This window comes from Staurois parvus, unplaced genomic scaffold, assembly GCF_062004578.1.
Source record: "Staurois parvus isolate SC_StPar_1 unplaced genomic scaffold, SC_StPar_1.0 ptg000579l, whole genome shotgun sequence".
NCBI lineage: Eukaryota > Metazoa > Chordata > Amphibia > Anura > Ranidae > Staurois > Staurois parvus.
The window spans coordinates 381,947-398,220 of record NW_028318375.1 but is presented as its reverse complement, the minus strand read 5'-3'; the positions used below and the strand labels follow the sequence as shown (position 1 = coordinate 398,220).

At 38.2% G+C, this 16,274-nt stretch overlaps 1 protein-coding gene across 5 annotated transcripts in view; it reads right to left on the bottom strand.

Annotated features, from left to right (window-relative positions):
- The window catches only part of SATB1 (SATB homeobox 1), a 198,718-nt gene that overhangs the window by 67,774 nt on the left and 114,670 nt on the right, over window positions 1–16,274 (bottom strand). For all 5 annotated transcript variants that reach the window (XM_089692217.1, XM_089692218.1, XM_089692215.1 and 2 more), the window contains one exon: window positions 12,325–12,537. In XM_089692217.1, coding sequence (XP_089548343.1) covers window positions 12,325–12,537 — 213 coding nt within the window. The remainder of the gene's footprint in view (window positions 1–12,324; window positions 12,538–16,274) is intronic.

The window sequence follows — 16,274 nt, the reverse complement described above, 5'->3', positions numbered from 1 at the left end:
CATTGTGCTGACTGTTTCAAAAAGACCGCTTGTTGCCATTACTGTGCTTCTCACAATGGAAAGTCTCTGTGCACTACCTTACTGGAAAAAGGGTTTTTGCTGGTTTATGCAATAAATTATGAACTTAATCCAAATCAAAGATATTTTAAGTGAAATGTCGATTGTAAGTCCTCATGCACACTGGATGTTTTTACAGCGGCTGTTTTTGGCTTTTGGTGTTTTTTTCTACAGCCAGTAAACTCCCCAGCATGTTATTCTATGTATCCATGTAAACACAGGCTTTAATCGCTTTCCTGCAGATATACTGCTACAGGGTGGCAGGGGTGCGTAAAATCATGTATATATAAGTGATTTTGCATTTCCTGATAGGGGGCGCGTGCGAGCTGCACGCTCGCCCTACGCACGCCGCCATTCGCAGCTGTCAATCACCGGGTCCCGACCGTTGATTACCGGCTAGCGCCTGGTGATTACCGAGCATCTCCAATGGGGAGGAGGATTGTTTTGTTTACTAATAGTCCTCCTTCCCGTCAGCTCGGCACACTGCTCTGGATGGCTGTGCACAGCACAGCCATCCAGAGCAGTGTGATTACAGTGAAGCACACTGACACGGCCCCCTAGTAAAACATTCCCTGCACACAGTTAACCCTTTGATCACCCCTCATGTTAACCCTTTCCTGCCCAGTGTGATTAGTACAGTGTCAGTGCTTTATATTACTGTATTGGTGTCACTGGGAGAAAGTCAGTTTCTCCCAGTGTCAGAATGTCAGCCGCAGTCCTGCTATCGCTGCCATTACTAGTAAGAAAAAAAAGAAAAACAAAAATTCCAGTATCTATACTGCCATTTATAAATGCTATAACTTTCACATAAACCAATTAATTTACACGTATTGGGATTTTTTTGTAGCAATGACATGTAGCAAAATACATTTTGTCCTAAATTTATGTCGAAATTTGATTTTTTCAATTTTTCTACTGGACATGTTTAATAGCAAAAGGTCCAAAATAATGCTTTTTTCCTCAAAATTGTCCGTCTTTTCTTTTTATAGCGCAAAAAATTAAAACCGCACAGGGGATCAAATACCACCGAAAGAAAGTTAAATTTGTGGGAAAAAAAGGATGTAAATTTCATTTGGGTGCAGCGTTGCATGACTGCTCAATTGTCAGTTAAAGTAGCACAGTACCGTAACGCAAAAAATGGCCTGGTTAAGAAGGGGGGGGGGGTAAATCCTCAGGAGGGCAAATGGTTAATCAGCATTTTTTGGCAGGAGCATCTTTTGGCTGGAAAACCCCCCAGAACTAGTGGGTTTCTAGAGGAGTATTTTAGCTGTAAAAATGCTCTAATGCTGGTAAACACAGATAAACATGGTAAAACGTAGTAAAACACAGCAAACCGCCGTTTTGGGCATTTTTTGAGCAATAATTTTATTTTTTTGCGTAAACATGCTAAAAAACACAAATGCTAATGCAAAAATGCTAAAAAATGCAGAAAAATGTGCGTTTTGAACGTGACTTTAAACAGCTAACATTACTGGCATTTTTAAAATGCCCAGTGTGCATGAGGACTTATCAGAAAGTTATCAGACTTTCTGCACACAGTCTTCCTTCAGCCTCTTTACAGCTTGAGATTTCAGATAATATTAAAAACTGCACTCACCCACAAAGCAGTTGGCAATACTGTCTTACTGCATTCATTATAGTGCCGGCATATTCTGCTCACTTTACAGAGAACACCTGAACCATTTGTATCAGGGCTTGTCCCTGGAGGAGCTGAAATTCTAAGGTCCCAGCCAAGCATGTTCAAGGGAGAGTTTGATCAGAATCCAATCCATTTAGAATTATAGGACCAGTTTACAAATATCTGTTAAATACTTGCTTTTGCCACGCTTTTCTATATCTTGCTTCTCCAGTTCACAAAAGTAAACACAGATAATGCCATGTATAGGGTACGTGATTCATCAGTAATATTATTGCATAAAACCAGAAATGTCTTTGCAAATAAGCAATGGTAGTCACAAAAATTATTTTACTGAATCATTTCCACATTAAAGCAAACCTGTTTGACTCCTGAAAAAGTGGATAAGGTCATTACAGAAGGATGCTTCTTCAGAGCACCTTAACCACTTGCTCTCCTGAGGATTTACCCCCCTTCCTGACCAGGCCTTTTTTTGTTATACTGTGCTGCACTATTTCAACTGGAAATTGCGTGGCCATGCAATGCTGCACCCAAACAAAATGTATGTCCTTTTTTCACACAAATAGAGCTTTCTTTCTGTGGTATTTGATCACCTGTGCATTTTTAATTTTTTTGCGCTGTAAACAAAAAAAGACCGAAAAGTTTGAAAAAAAATTATATTTTTTACTTTTGGCTATAAAAAATATATAGTAAATTCAAAGTTAGTCATAAATTTATGCCAAAATGTATTCTGCTACGTCTTTGGTAAAAAAAATCCCAATATGTGTATATTGATTGCTTTGTGTGAAAGTTATAGCATCTACAAACTATGGCATAGATACTGCAATTTACACAAACTTTTTGCTATACAGCGCTGCGCTAGTTTAACTGACAATTGTGCAGTCATGCAATGCTGTACATAAATAAAATTTATGTTGTTTTTTCACACAAATAGAGATTTCTTTTAGTGGTATTTGATCACCTCTGGGTTTTTTTTTTTTTTGCAACAAAAAAAAGACAGAAAATTTAGAAAAAAATACAATATTTTCTCATTTCTGTCATAGAAAATATCCAAAAAACTCAAATTTCATCATAACTTTAGGCCAAAATGTATTTTGCTACATGTCTTTGGTAAAAATCCCAATAACTGCATATTAATTGGTTTGTGTGAAAGTTATAGCATCTACAAACTATGGGATAGATAATGGAATTTACACAGCTTTTACTTTCTGACTGCCTGTCGCATTTCTTGAGGTGCTAAAATACCAGGATAGTACAAACACCCCCTAATGACCCCTTTTCAGAAAGTAGACACCCTAAGCTATCTGCTGAGGGGCATGTTGACTCCATGGAAGATTTAGTTTAATTTCCACAAGTTTTTGGAATATGACAAAAACATTTTTTTTTTTACACAGAGTTGTCACGTAAATGATATATTGCATATGGGGATACCACATGTGTGAGACTTTTTGGGAGCCCAGCCACATACAGGAGCTTGAAATCCAATGAGCACTTAGAAAGCCTTCCTCATTTCACTTCCTCACTACCTATCATAGTTTTGGAGGCCCTGAAATGCCAGGTTAGCACCACCACCCCCCTCCCCAAATGACACCTTTTTGGAAAGTAGACACCCCAAGGAATTTAAAAAGAGGCATGGTAAGTATTCTGCAGATCTAATTTTTTCTCACAACGTTTTGAAATGGAAAATGAAAGAAAACAAAAACTTTTCTTTTTTTATAACATATGAGATCTGCAAAATACTCACCATGTTTCTTATCAAATTTATTGGGGTGTCTACTTTCCAAAAAGGGGTCATTTGGGGAGGGGGTGCTATCCTGACATTTCAGGGCCTCCGGAAATGTGATAGGTAGTCAGGAAGTGTAATGAGGAAATAAAGCCCTTTAAAAAGCCTGAAGGTGCTTATTGGATTTTGGGGTCCTGTACTTGGCTAGACTACCAAAACTCGGGAGAAGAAGCAGAATGTATTTTGGGGAGTAATTCCACATATACCCATGGCATGTGTGAGCAATAAATCATTTAAGTGACAATTTTGTGTAGAAAAAAAAATTTTTTTTGTGTGGTTTCCAAAAAGAAAAAAGAAATTCTTCTATTTACTCAACATGCCTCTCAGTAAATAGCTTGGGATTTCTACTTTCCAAAAAGGGGTCATTTTGGGGGGTGGGGGCGTTTCATGCCCAGCATTAGAAGTTTATGCCACTCTTCTAACCACCTGAAGACCTTTTCTAACCACCTTTTCTGACACTTTTTGTTCCCATGAAAAAAATAAGTATTTTTTGCTAGGAAATTACTTTGAACCCCCAAACATTATATATATTTTTAAAGCAGACATTCTAGTGAATAAATTGGTGGGTGATGCAATTTTTTTTATGTCACAGCGATTTTTCACACACAATTTTTTTGGAAAAATAACACTTTTTTTTACTTTTAATGCACAAAAATACAATATATTGGCTAGTTATTTGGTAAAATATAACAGATGATGGTATGCTGAATAAATAGATACCAAACATGACATGCTTTAAAACTGTGCACGCCCTGTGCAATGGCAATAAACTGCATACATTTTTAATATCCATAGGCAATGCTTTAAAAGCCTTAGCTAGCTACCATTTTAGATTTACAGAGGAGTTCTAGTGCTAGAATTACTAGAGCGTGCTTTTTTTTTTTTTTTAGTTATTTTGATTTTTTAAATTATGTTTACACTGTCCCTTTCATTTTTTTAATCACTTTTAATGCTATCATAGGGAATGCAAATATATGTCATATAAACCACCTCAGGCCCCCATGCTTTGGCATATATGCATTTTTTTAAGTTGGTGCTGCAACTGAATGGCATTCATGCAAAGAAAACAGCAATGGTTAACAATAAAACAGTTATTCAATAAAACAACTTTTTTATTGAACTATGTGGCCAAAAAATATTATAAAATATATATGCCGAAGCATAGGGGTCATCCACCCACTGGTCACCCCAGGCCCCCATACTTTAGCATATATGCTCTTTTTTAACTGCAGATGAAAAATTTCATCCAACAGCGCTGCACACACTGACTTATGTATATTCTGAAAGCAAGTTCCTATTGCTGTCAGAATAAACAGGTCAGTGCTGCAACTTAACGGAATTCCTGCAAAGAAAACAGCAATGGTTAAAAATAAAACAGTAACAATAAAAGAGTAAAATTGTAACAGTAGAACAGTAACCTGACAACAACAAAAAAAACTAGAACTATTTTTGGTTGTTAAAATTTAAATTTTTTTTTTGCACTTGTACTTTTTATTTTTTATCCTTTTTTTTGCTTTTTATTTTTTAACTTGAACTTAACTAGACTGTAGAGTCTCTCAAAATGAGTTTCCTGACTACCTAACATCTATCGAAACCCTGTGCAAATATTTACTCTGAACTGTGCCGTGCTTTACCCTATACTAATACTCCACAGAATAGAACTGGTTACTAACATTTATAGGTAAAGTTGATCCAGGGAATATCCAATTGCCTCTAGGGGGATCAGGAAGGAATTTGTTTTCCCCCTGCAGCAGCAAATTGGATCATGTTTTGCTGGGGGTTTTTTGCCTTCCTCTGGATCAACTGTGGGTGTAGAATTAAACTTTTTTTAGTTTTAATGGCTGAACTGGATGGACTTCTGTCTTTTTACAGCCAGACTAACTATGTAACTAGTGTGTGGTAGCGATGGAAGCAGTCCTTGAGGCAGAGACCAGGTTGGCCAAGACAGGAGGGACAAAAAAAAGTGGGTGTCATGCCTAATTCCATGTCTGCTAATTCCATCAGCAAAATGCCTCTCGTGCAGCCGGCTAACTGCATCTGTGTTGGGAGTTTGGGCCACAGCACCTTCTGGATACAAAAGGGCTGTGGTGATCTCTTCCAGGAATTTTAGGAAGGATCCACCTTGTCCATTTGCTTTGTAAAGCACAAAAGCATTATTTATAGCCAATTGAAATAAACAAGACACTTTGTACCAGCATCTGGCTTTTCAGAAATCTAAGTATGGCTTCATCATCTGGTCGTTGAAGTCCACCCCTCCCATGTTAAGGTTATAGTCGTGGACACAGAGGGGATTCTCAACAACACCAGATGCCGTGGCAATTTGGATGGTTGTGTCTGCGTGAATGGAAGGCAGGGCGAAAACATCCCGTTTGTCCTTCCACTTCACTGCAAGCAATTCCTCATTTCTCAAGGAGGCTTTTTCCCCCTTTCTAAGATGGGTATTTATAAGCCATTGGGGAAAGCCCCGGCGATTAGGTCGCACGGTGCCACACGCGCCAATTCCAAGATTGTACATATGTCTAAATAGTGGCGCGCTTGAATATAAATTGTCCACGTATAAGTGGTACCCCATATGAAAAAAGGATGACACCAAGTCTCAAACTATCTTGCCACTGCTCCCCATGTAGTCTGGGCATCCAGTGGGCTCTATGTGACTATCTTTTCGCTTGTAAATCCAAAACTTATAAGTATAGCCTGTTGCCCTCTCACAGGTCTTATACATCTTGACCCCATATCTGGCACGCTTACTGGGGAGAAATTGTTTGAATGCAAGACGGCCAGAAAAATTAATGACAGACTCATCAAAGCAGATGTTTTACTAGGGAGTATAGACATCTGCAAATTTTTGGTTAAGGTGATTTATGAGGGGCTGAATTTTGTGGAGCTGGTCAAATTCAGTGTATAGTTGTTGAAATGCAATAAACGCATTATACTGTCATAGCTATGCCTGGCCATGACAGCAGAGAACACTGGCATATGATGAATCCAGTCTGTGGACCAATACAACCACAATTCATTTTTTTTTTAGTAATGCCCATGTTGAGGGTTAGGCCCCAAAAAACTTTAAATTCAGAAACCATAATGGGTTTCCATGCGAATGGTCTGGCAAGGTTTGAATTTGGGTTGGCAGAGATAAACTGATGTGCATATAAATTGCTTTGATCCACAATCAATGCATACAGATCTTCCGAGAAAAACAGCTCCAAAAAAATCAAGGGAAGCAGTTAAATTTGCTGTTTCCACCTGAATTCCGGGTTGGGCAGTGAATGGGGGAAGTACGGGTGCTGCAGAATTTGTGGGCTGTTAATCGGGATTTGCAAGCACATCTGGAAGGATACTAGGTGCTCAATGGGCCTGTGTGCGAATTCTTGGTGGCTGTGGGACACTACTTGTGCTTGCTACCGCACCAGCTTATTGCACTTATGGGACTCACCACGTTACCAAGTGATACTGCAGTGCTGGTATGTATAAGACCAGGATGTACTAGGCCGCTGGTGCTCGCCAGTTCACCAAAAGGTAGAGCAGCACTAGTACTGGCACTCTGCTGCATTGTAACATCTCAGCAACCTGGGAATGGGGTCAGGTACGCCTGACCTTAGTAGGGACCTCTTCTCCATCATCTGAGCCCTCTGTCAGGGTGCTGCTGCTGCTGTCTGGAGGTTTGTATTCTGAGGCTGATTGTGTCAGTGAGTCTTCCCCTTCGCTCTCACCTGACATGCTCAAAATCCTGTAGGCCTCTTTACTAGAGTACCGTTAGTTTGACATTTTAGCCACTAAATTTATAGGTACCTAGTGCGACTCGAACACTGTGGACCACTTCACAGGTCTGAGGATTTGGAATCCCTGCAGCTTCCTCTCCTTGCAGCAAGCTAACCGGCTTCTGATTGGTCAGCACTGTTATTTGACTGAAAGTACCAAAACTTGTACTCGCCAATTTAAAAAAAGAGTATTGGTGCATCCCTAGTTTTACCACTTGAGCTCCGGAAGATTTTACCCTCTTCCTGACGAGGCCATTTTTGCTATTCGGCACTGTGCTAAGTTAACTTCAAATTGTGCGGTCATGCAACACTGTACCCAAACTAAATTTATATTATTTTTTTCACACAAATATAGCTATCCTTTAGTGGTATTTGAACAGCCCTGGGTTTTTATTTTTTATATACAAGAAAACAAAAACTGTGGTATTTTCTACTTCTGTTATAAAACATATGCAATAAAAATATAAAAAAATCTAATTTCTTCATAAAATGAATGTATTCATAATGTATTTTGCTACTTTTTTTGGTACATTATGTATGTATATAATGTATTCTGCTAATTTTTTTTGTTACACATTTTCACCAATGCAGTACAGTGTTATCATATGACTGGTGTGGTGGTGATCTGGGATACTTACTGATGAGATTATATTATTAAAAAAATTACATTTCTAAACATTTGTTTTCTCTCTTTTGTACCTTTTTTAGTTTGTAACTTTTTTTCCCCTGTTGTCAGAGTAATACTATTCTCGGGGGGGGGGGTTTGATCAGGGATTTTTTTTTTAACTGTAATTGTTTGAACCAGTGTTTCTTAACCTTTTTTCAGTCAAGGCAACCTATGGCCAGTCCTGTGGCACCCTTAACATTATGGACAGTCTTGACTGTCCATATATTTATAAGGGCACTCCATTCAAAAATGTGAAAAACTGATTTAATAGTTTTATATAATGCAGCAACATCCACACATGTAAGACACTCAACATTAGAGGTGATTTATTCTTTCAAAGCAAATACACTTTTGCACACTGGTACTGAATAGTATTCCATTGTTTCTCTTCTCCCTCTGTTGTTGTGATCTGTGATTGGCTAGAGCTAATCACATGGTACAGGCAGCAAGGTACTATGTGATTGCTTTGGGACAGTCACAAGTCACAACAGTAAGCAAATTGTTCATGAATGGAAAATCATTAATGACAGGTTGTTTACATTGTTATCATGTTATTGCTACGACTAATCATAGTGATCACATGACACTGGGTTACCGGTCACAGGAGGGGTGCACTGCATGCTCCTAAACTGGAGCAGGCACAATCACGTATATGTACATGTCTGAGCCTGCATATGCTGCCCTGCCGCAGTAAATGTAGTGGGGCAGCACGTGGTTAATCACCTCTGCCAGTAGTAAATGGATGGTCTCATCCATGTACTCTGATACATTCTGCTGAAGATCTTGAACTTGAACCAGCAGAGTTGCTGGATGAATCACCAAATGAAAATAGAAGAACGAAAGGAAACTAACACAGCCATCAGATCTAAAAAGATTGGTAAGCTTCAATATAGTACATTTTTTATTTTGGGTTTAATACTGTTTTAGAGATTTAAACAAAAAATTGCAATTCATGTAAACAAGCTGTTGGTTTGTAAAATTGAGAAACCAAGTACCCCCAGCGGAAAACCATGTAAGCATTTCCCACGCTGGGATGCTACTTGAAAGCACCAAGCCAAAGTATCATCATGTGCCTATAAAACAGGACATACAACCTTTTACATTTGTTCTTGAGAATGTTGTTGTAGGCTTCACCCTGTGACTGACTAGTGCTTAGGGCCTTCTTGTCTCCTAAATGACAACTCATATATCTAGTGTCCATATAATTAGACTAGCAGCAAGAAAGATTTTCCATGCCATGTGCAATAAAGGTTATTTTCCAACAGTTGCCATACAAGACGAACCAGATGCCCAAATATGCCTAAAATTATTTTCCTTAGTATTAATATGCAAGGCAGCAAGATACATTTGTTCTTGACCCCTCTATTCACTTGCCCTATACATCACTACTGTACATATGTTGGCTGCTAAATTTAGCCAAGCAAATGATGGTGTGCTAGCTCTCCTACACACTCCAAGTCAGTTGCATGACTTCTGCACAGTTATGAGTCTAACCCTTTGGAGTATGCAGGTTTGTTAAAGGTGCACCAGCAGTCACAATGATCAATAATGGTATACAGCATGGCACATAAATGGGGACAAAAGCTTCTACAACTTCTAAACACCTTGCAGAATAATAAGGCACACAACTTACACATTCGCACAGAGATTATTTTCTATGGCTATATGATCAGTCACTTGAGCAAAGGTAAACTACAAATTGAAAATAAATGGCGAGCACTACAGAGTTGGGAGCAACTTGCACAAAAAGAATGTGCCAAAATCTAAAAACACGCATAAATATCTATCCAAATAAATAATATTCCAAATCAATAAGTGAAAATATACAAATAAATATTGTCCAAAAGAGTCAAGTGCAAAAAACAAGAACAAAATATATAACAGTCATTGACTCTGACATCATGTCAGGGACAGGGATAACTCCAAATTGGTGGTCTCCAACAGAGAAGAAGGATTTAATTGGAATTCCTGCTCCTATTGAACTTCAGAAAGTAAGGAGGATCACTGGCATGGCACCTTTTTCCAAGGTCTGAGCTGGGTCTTTAACAGTGCTGGAGAGTGGATGATTAGAATCTCTTGATGAGGAGTTACATGCTACTGACCAAGTAGCTTTCTGGTGAGTGCATGGTGGTGGAGGACCCTGCACTGGAAAGGAGCACTTGGTGGGATTGAACACAGTTTGTCTTGGTTGGCACTGCAAGCATACAGATTTACAATTGTTTTTGGGTTTTTTTTGGCACTTTTGGACAATATTTATTTGGATATTTTCACTTATTGATTTGGAATATTATTTATTTGGATAGATATTTATGTGCTGTACTGTTTTGATATTTATAAAGGTAAACTAAAAAACAAATACTGTTGCCAATTAGATTACCTTTTCTTCCCTGATTTATGAAGTGAAAAACACCTGTTTTGCAGTTACAGCTAGTAAAACATTCTTTGCTGTCACTTGTGCATCATTTTTACTCTTAACTTTCATGTAAAGTTCTAGAAGTTCTTACTGCCTTGACAAAAATCAGACTAAGGCAGTATAAATACTTATTACAATAAACCATTAGCTCAGCTTCCAATCATCAATGGCATGTGTGCTCTGTTATAGCTTCCAAAAGTAGCAAATAGCTAAACTAAACAAACCTCACAATTTTCAATCATTGTTATAGCAAAGAGTAATACAGCACTGGGCATCGGTAATACAATTATACATTTTAAATTATATTAGTAATCTTTTTAGTTACTGAGACACAGAAACACAAAGCTATGATTCAGTGAAGCCTAAGGCAACACTAATTATTAAATCACTGCAGTTCTAGTGGGAGATCACTTTTTATGGGCCAGAGTCCATTTTATCCCCTTATCTCTAAAAAGATCCTTCACTGGACTTCAGGCTAAACTCCATTAATAGTAGACTAAGACATTAGCACGCTATGTTCCCTTTCAATAAGGAAATTTGCTTTCTTTCTTGCAATACATTAGTGCATAAATGTAGCAGCTTCCTCCTATCCACTATCGCCAACCTGCGTTATTTATTACCCCTGGAAGACATTTGATAATCATTAGCTGTAAACTCTGCTGCATATCAAGAAAAGAAGCTTTTGTCTCTGATGAACTCATCGGTTTAATTGTGTACATTGAATTGGGATATTGGATAGGAGTCTAAGCAATATTTTCCAGGAACGGTCTGTTTTAAAGCACAACTGTAAAGCAAGAGCCACCAACTCATTTCAGATACACAACAATAACACTGTGTCCTTCATGTAGTTAAAACAATAAAGGTTGATTATAAGAATGAACACACTTTTATGGTTTTAAATCCGAAACTAGGGCTGTCTTGTGATTGCTAGGAATAACAAATGCAAAAGCTAGATGACATGGCTTGTCCAAATAATAGGGATTTATAGTATATTCTCTGCCTACAGAGCAGTGAAAATTATTTTCTCTATAAGGCAGTCTTCCGCTTATAAATCCACTAGAACCCCAAGGTGCCAATATACTCAAGATTCTTTTATACAGTGATCTTTCCAGAAACTTGCATTTTAGCCAAGTACGCAGTCTGCTGGTAGATGTCCCAAGTATGGTGGCCAGTATCAATTAAACCCAGTTCCTCTGAGCCCAGGTTATCCCGGACCCACCCCAGCCTGTGACTGGAAATTAGAGGCAGCACATTGATAAGCTCATATCTCTGTCCCTCATCAGCATGCTTCTTGCCAGCACAAGAAGCCAAGACCAGGTCAATTTCAGGTACATACACTGCTTTATTGAAAAATGCATTTAGGCTCCATGCACACTGGCTTAAAAAAATGCTAGTGCTCTTGGCAGAAAAAAACACTAATTTGAGTGGTTTTTGTACTAGCGTTTAAAAGCGTTTAGCAGCGTTTAGCATTTTTTCTGCCAAAAAAACTATCTAAAAAATGCAAAACAGAAAGGGTTTTTTTCTGCCACTAAATGCTGAGCTTAAAAAACACCTCTAGACTACCTAATGTGCATGGACACATAGAATAACATTAGTTGCTTCTACAGACAAAACGCTAAACGTTTTCAAGCCAGTGTGCATGGAGTCTTAATAATGTAATCATAATTACATACCTTCATTAATTTGTGTTTTTTATGTCTACTTAAAGTTCAGCTTTGACTTGGGGGAAACAATAGTAATCAGTCTGGAAAACGCATTCCAGCCAATTGATTCTTCCACTTGGGGTGTTTGTACAGGCTGTGGGTAAATCAGAGACCTACTGCTGCTCCGTGCTACATTGCTGTTACTGATGGGGTAATCCGACGTGCATACAAGAAGATTGCATGACCTTTACATGATGATGTCTAATCAACAAAAGGTGACTTGTAAATGCTAGACTAATGATAACTTAATAAGAATAACAATGCAACAGACCCAAATATATATACTGTATACACTTTTTTTTATTACCTGTGGAGGACGCGCTGGGGGTGTGCTGATCAAAGGAGCTGGGCCCATGGTAGATGCAGCATTGAGGCTTCTTTCTCTTTCATCCTGGTAAATTCGGTCTCTTTCAGCCTCTGGCAACTGCAAGAAATTTTGCATCGCTCGCAGATTTACCAGTAGGGACTGTGACGCTGTTTTAGGATCTTCTTCCTTTCTTAATATTTCGGAGAGCAAGCCCTATATGGAGGGAACAATAAAAATCTCAAATTTAGCACAGTATAGAAACAATGTTGCTTGACATTTATTCAATTGTTATAGAAAGAACAACTAAATATAACTAACCAGTATGATATTAATCATTTTATGTAATACCACAGAATACAATCAAAATTATTCTGGATATAAAATTCAAAGAACAACAGTTGTAGTCTGTGATGATTGCTTTGTACACAATAAATACTTACCTTATTTTTTATGCAAAATGTGTTACTTACTTTTAGAAAGGCTAGTAATGGAAGGCGTTCAACAACAAAGTACTCTATAAAACTTTATCCTCATAGCTTATATTTTCCATGAACTTCCTATCTATTAAGTCACATGTTGGTGGAATCAGAAGATCAATAGGTTTATGCACACAAATAGATTACACTATAGCAACAAAGTCATAACTTTAAACCACAAGCATGTAGCACACTTGCTAAGCATGTACAATTTATTTCCAAGCCAAGATGAGCAACCACTGGAGCTTTCTAAATATAGTCTACTTACACTGAGATGTAAGGAACTGGTGGTTCTTAAGCTTCTTACCTCACTCTAGAAAAGCATGCTGGAATATGCTTGGAATATGCAATAGCTGGTGAGCCATAGGTTGTATAAAGCCCATTTAGATGAAAATGACCTTAGCTCATTGCCATCACCATTTATAACAATACTTTCCCCCTCCTTATACACAATAAGAAACTAGCTGCAAATATTATCCATTGGTGCTTCAACAGCCAGACAAAGATTAATGTACAAAGTGCAGCTTCCCACAGCAAATAATTATGACTACAGTAAAATAAAAACTAATTGGTTGCTATGGGTACTGCATGTTGTATATTATCATTACCTTATTGAATAACCCCAGGGCCCTACAATTTCTTCCTTCTTTCCAAGACAAAATAAACAATAAGATACATCTTAAGACTAGCACACAAATTATTACACATGTTCTAACTGTATATTTTCTTGTTCAAACATTTTTATTAGAAAAATGCCACAGTGTACAGGCAAGGAGAAAATACAACTGATAGCACATTGCTGTACAGTCAGATAACTAGAAGAGGATAACATATATGGATATGCGAGTAAACCTCGAAATGAACGATAGCACTTGGAGCAAGATATTGTGTTCAATCATGAAATCCTAGGGGAGCTAGCCCTGCATCAAGGGGAAAACTGCTCTTAAGAGCTCTGAGTTTCAACATATGGAGTCTAGGCTGATAAACCTCACTGGAAATGTAGAACAGAAGAAAGTATAGAAAGGAGAAAGCAAAAAAATGGAGAAGAGAAACGCTCTAACTGTATATTTAAACCAATGAAATGGCAGTGTTAAGGCAGTAGTCTGGGAGATGGCAAAACATAATGGGGTAGATTTACTAAAAATGGTTCACTCAGAATCTGGTGCACCTTTGCATGGCAGCCAATCAGCTTCTAACCTCAGCTTGCTCAATTAAGCTTTGGCAATAAAACCTGGAAGCTGATTGGTTTCTATGCAGAAGTGCACTAGATATTGCACTCACCAGCTTTAGTAAATAAACCCCAATATGTAGCCAAAATATGTGTTCTTTTTCGTCATTTAAAATATATAATGCTGTTTAGTGTAAAATTAAACTGTCAACATGACCAAGATGCATGACCACCACCAAGTGCTGGAGGCAGTTGCTGCCCAAGCTGGAGAAAGCAATGGTTCTGAGTCAGAGCAAAAAGCATCCCACACAATGACCTGCCTTCCATATAACTAGAACAGCTTCTGGGAGTCAGGAAATGGCACCATCAAGAACTAGATGGGAGCCTTGGCTGTAAAGGGAAACAACCATACACTGTGATAGCTTAGGGCGGCACAGTGGCTTAGTGGTTAGCACGTCTGCCTTGCAGTAAATGGGTCATGGGTTTGATTCCCGACCATGGCGCCTCCTGCATGGAGTTTGCATGCTCTCCCTGTGCTTGCATGGCTTTCCTCCGGGTACTCCAGTTTCCTCCTACACTCTAAAGACATGCTGGTAGGATAATTGGATTCTGTCTAAATTGGCCCTAATATGTGTATGTGAGTTAGGGGCCTTAGATTGTACACCTAGGGTTAGGGAACTGATGAGGGTTAGGAACTGATGTGAATGTTCAATATATGTGTAAAGCACTGTGTAAATTGACATCGCTATATAAGTACCTGAAATAAATAATAAATAAAAATATATAGCTGTAATCAAATAACAAAATGTGTGAACATAACAAGCAGGGCCCTCTGATTCCCCTTGTACCAAATAGTAATGTCTGACTTCATTTTGTAAAGTCCTACGCAAACTGTTGCCGCTATATAAATCCTGTACAATAATAATAATGCAGAAAAAAAATTAGGTGTCTATTAAGATCTGCCCAGGCTTTGGATATGCAAAAGACCCCTTTGGTAAACCCAGCAATTGCAATAATTGGTTGTCAGTGAATGAATTTTAAGCAACCTACAGACAAGTGAAAAACCATTTGAAACTTTGAAATGCATGATCGCTTGAAATGTTAAAATATAAAAATATCTGATTAATCTATTGTTTTTCACATACCTACTTTATACTTTAGACATTATAAAATTACAGCGTGAAATCAAATCAGGGCTAAACAGTAAAAATAATTTATTAGCTGATATGTTTTTCAGCAGAAATAGTGAAATTAGGGAAATAAAATGAAGAGATAAGGGAAGGTGCGAATTCTGTAGGTTAAACTTGCCCAAAGTTTGACCCTAACTTATGATACGGAAGTGACTAGTATAAAGATGCACATACCTTTTAACTCAATATAGCTACAGTATAAGTTTATCAAAGTTTCCAGATCTGGTGCTCAAGAATGTGCAGATTCTAAAGACTGACACAGGCATCATAGAAGGATAACAGAACCAGGAATATGAGGGATACATACACTGAAAGATATGATTTTTCCATGACCACATTTTTAAAGCTTCCAGAGGTCATGCACTGTCTAACTAAATGAGAACTAAGTATACAAATACAATGACAAAAAACAAAAAAAAACCCAACAGTGAACAAGAGTTTGCTCTTAAAAAGTAATGTAGATATTACGCTTAAACTAGTTACACTCAGACTGATCAGTTACATGTTATACAGGAAACCTTAAAGCCTAAGTATTGTCAAGAATTGAAAAAAACCCACAAAAATCAGCACGAGGCATTATTTACTATTAATGTGCTGCGTCCCTTATGCTGCTGGCTCCTGGTTTTCTTCAAGTTTTCCTTCATTGCCCTAACCCCTGTACACTTTAGGTGTGGTGGGGGTTAATAGAGCTAAGATAGTCACTCACCAATAGTGCCCAACTATGCCCACTCCTTCCACCCAGCTACTCAATTCAAACAAGTCAGTACTACAACTTTTATGAATGAAACTGGAATTATAAATGGAGGATGAGTGGATGATTGAAAGCTCCATCCCCTCCATTCATAGATCATGTATCATGCATAGAAGCTGTAGTACTGGCTTTTGTCCATGGAGGAGCTAGGCTGAAAGGGGGGGCATAGTCAGACACACTTGATGAGAGAATATTACCACTCCATCAGTTCTATTAACCCCAGCTGCACTGGAAGCTTTCAGTGGCAGTGGAATTGGAAGATGACTACACTTAAACCTTAACAACTACTACCAAGCCCAAAGCCCATGCCATTACACCTTTAGTCTCCCCCACAGCCATACTTCTGGTACAGTTCTTGTTAATCA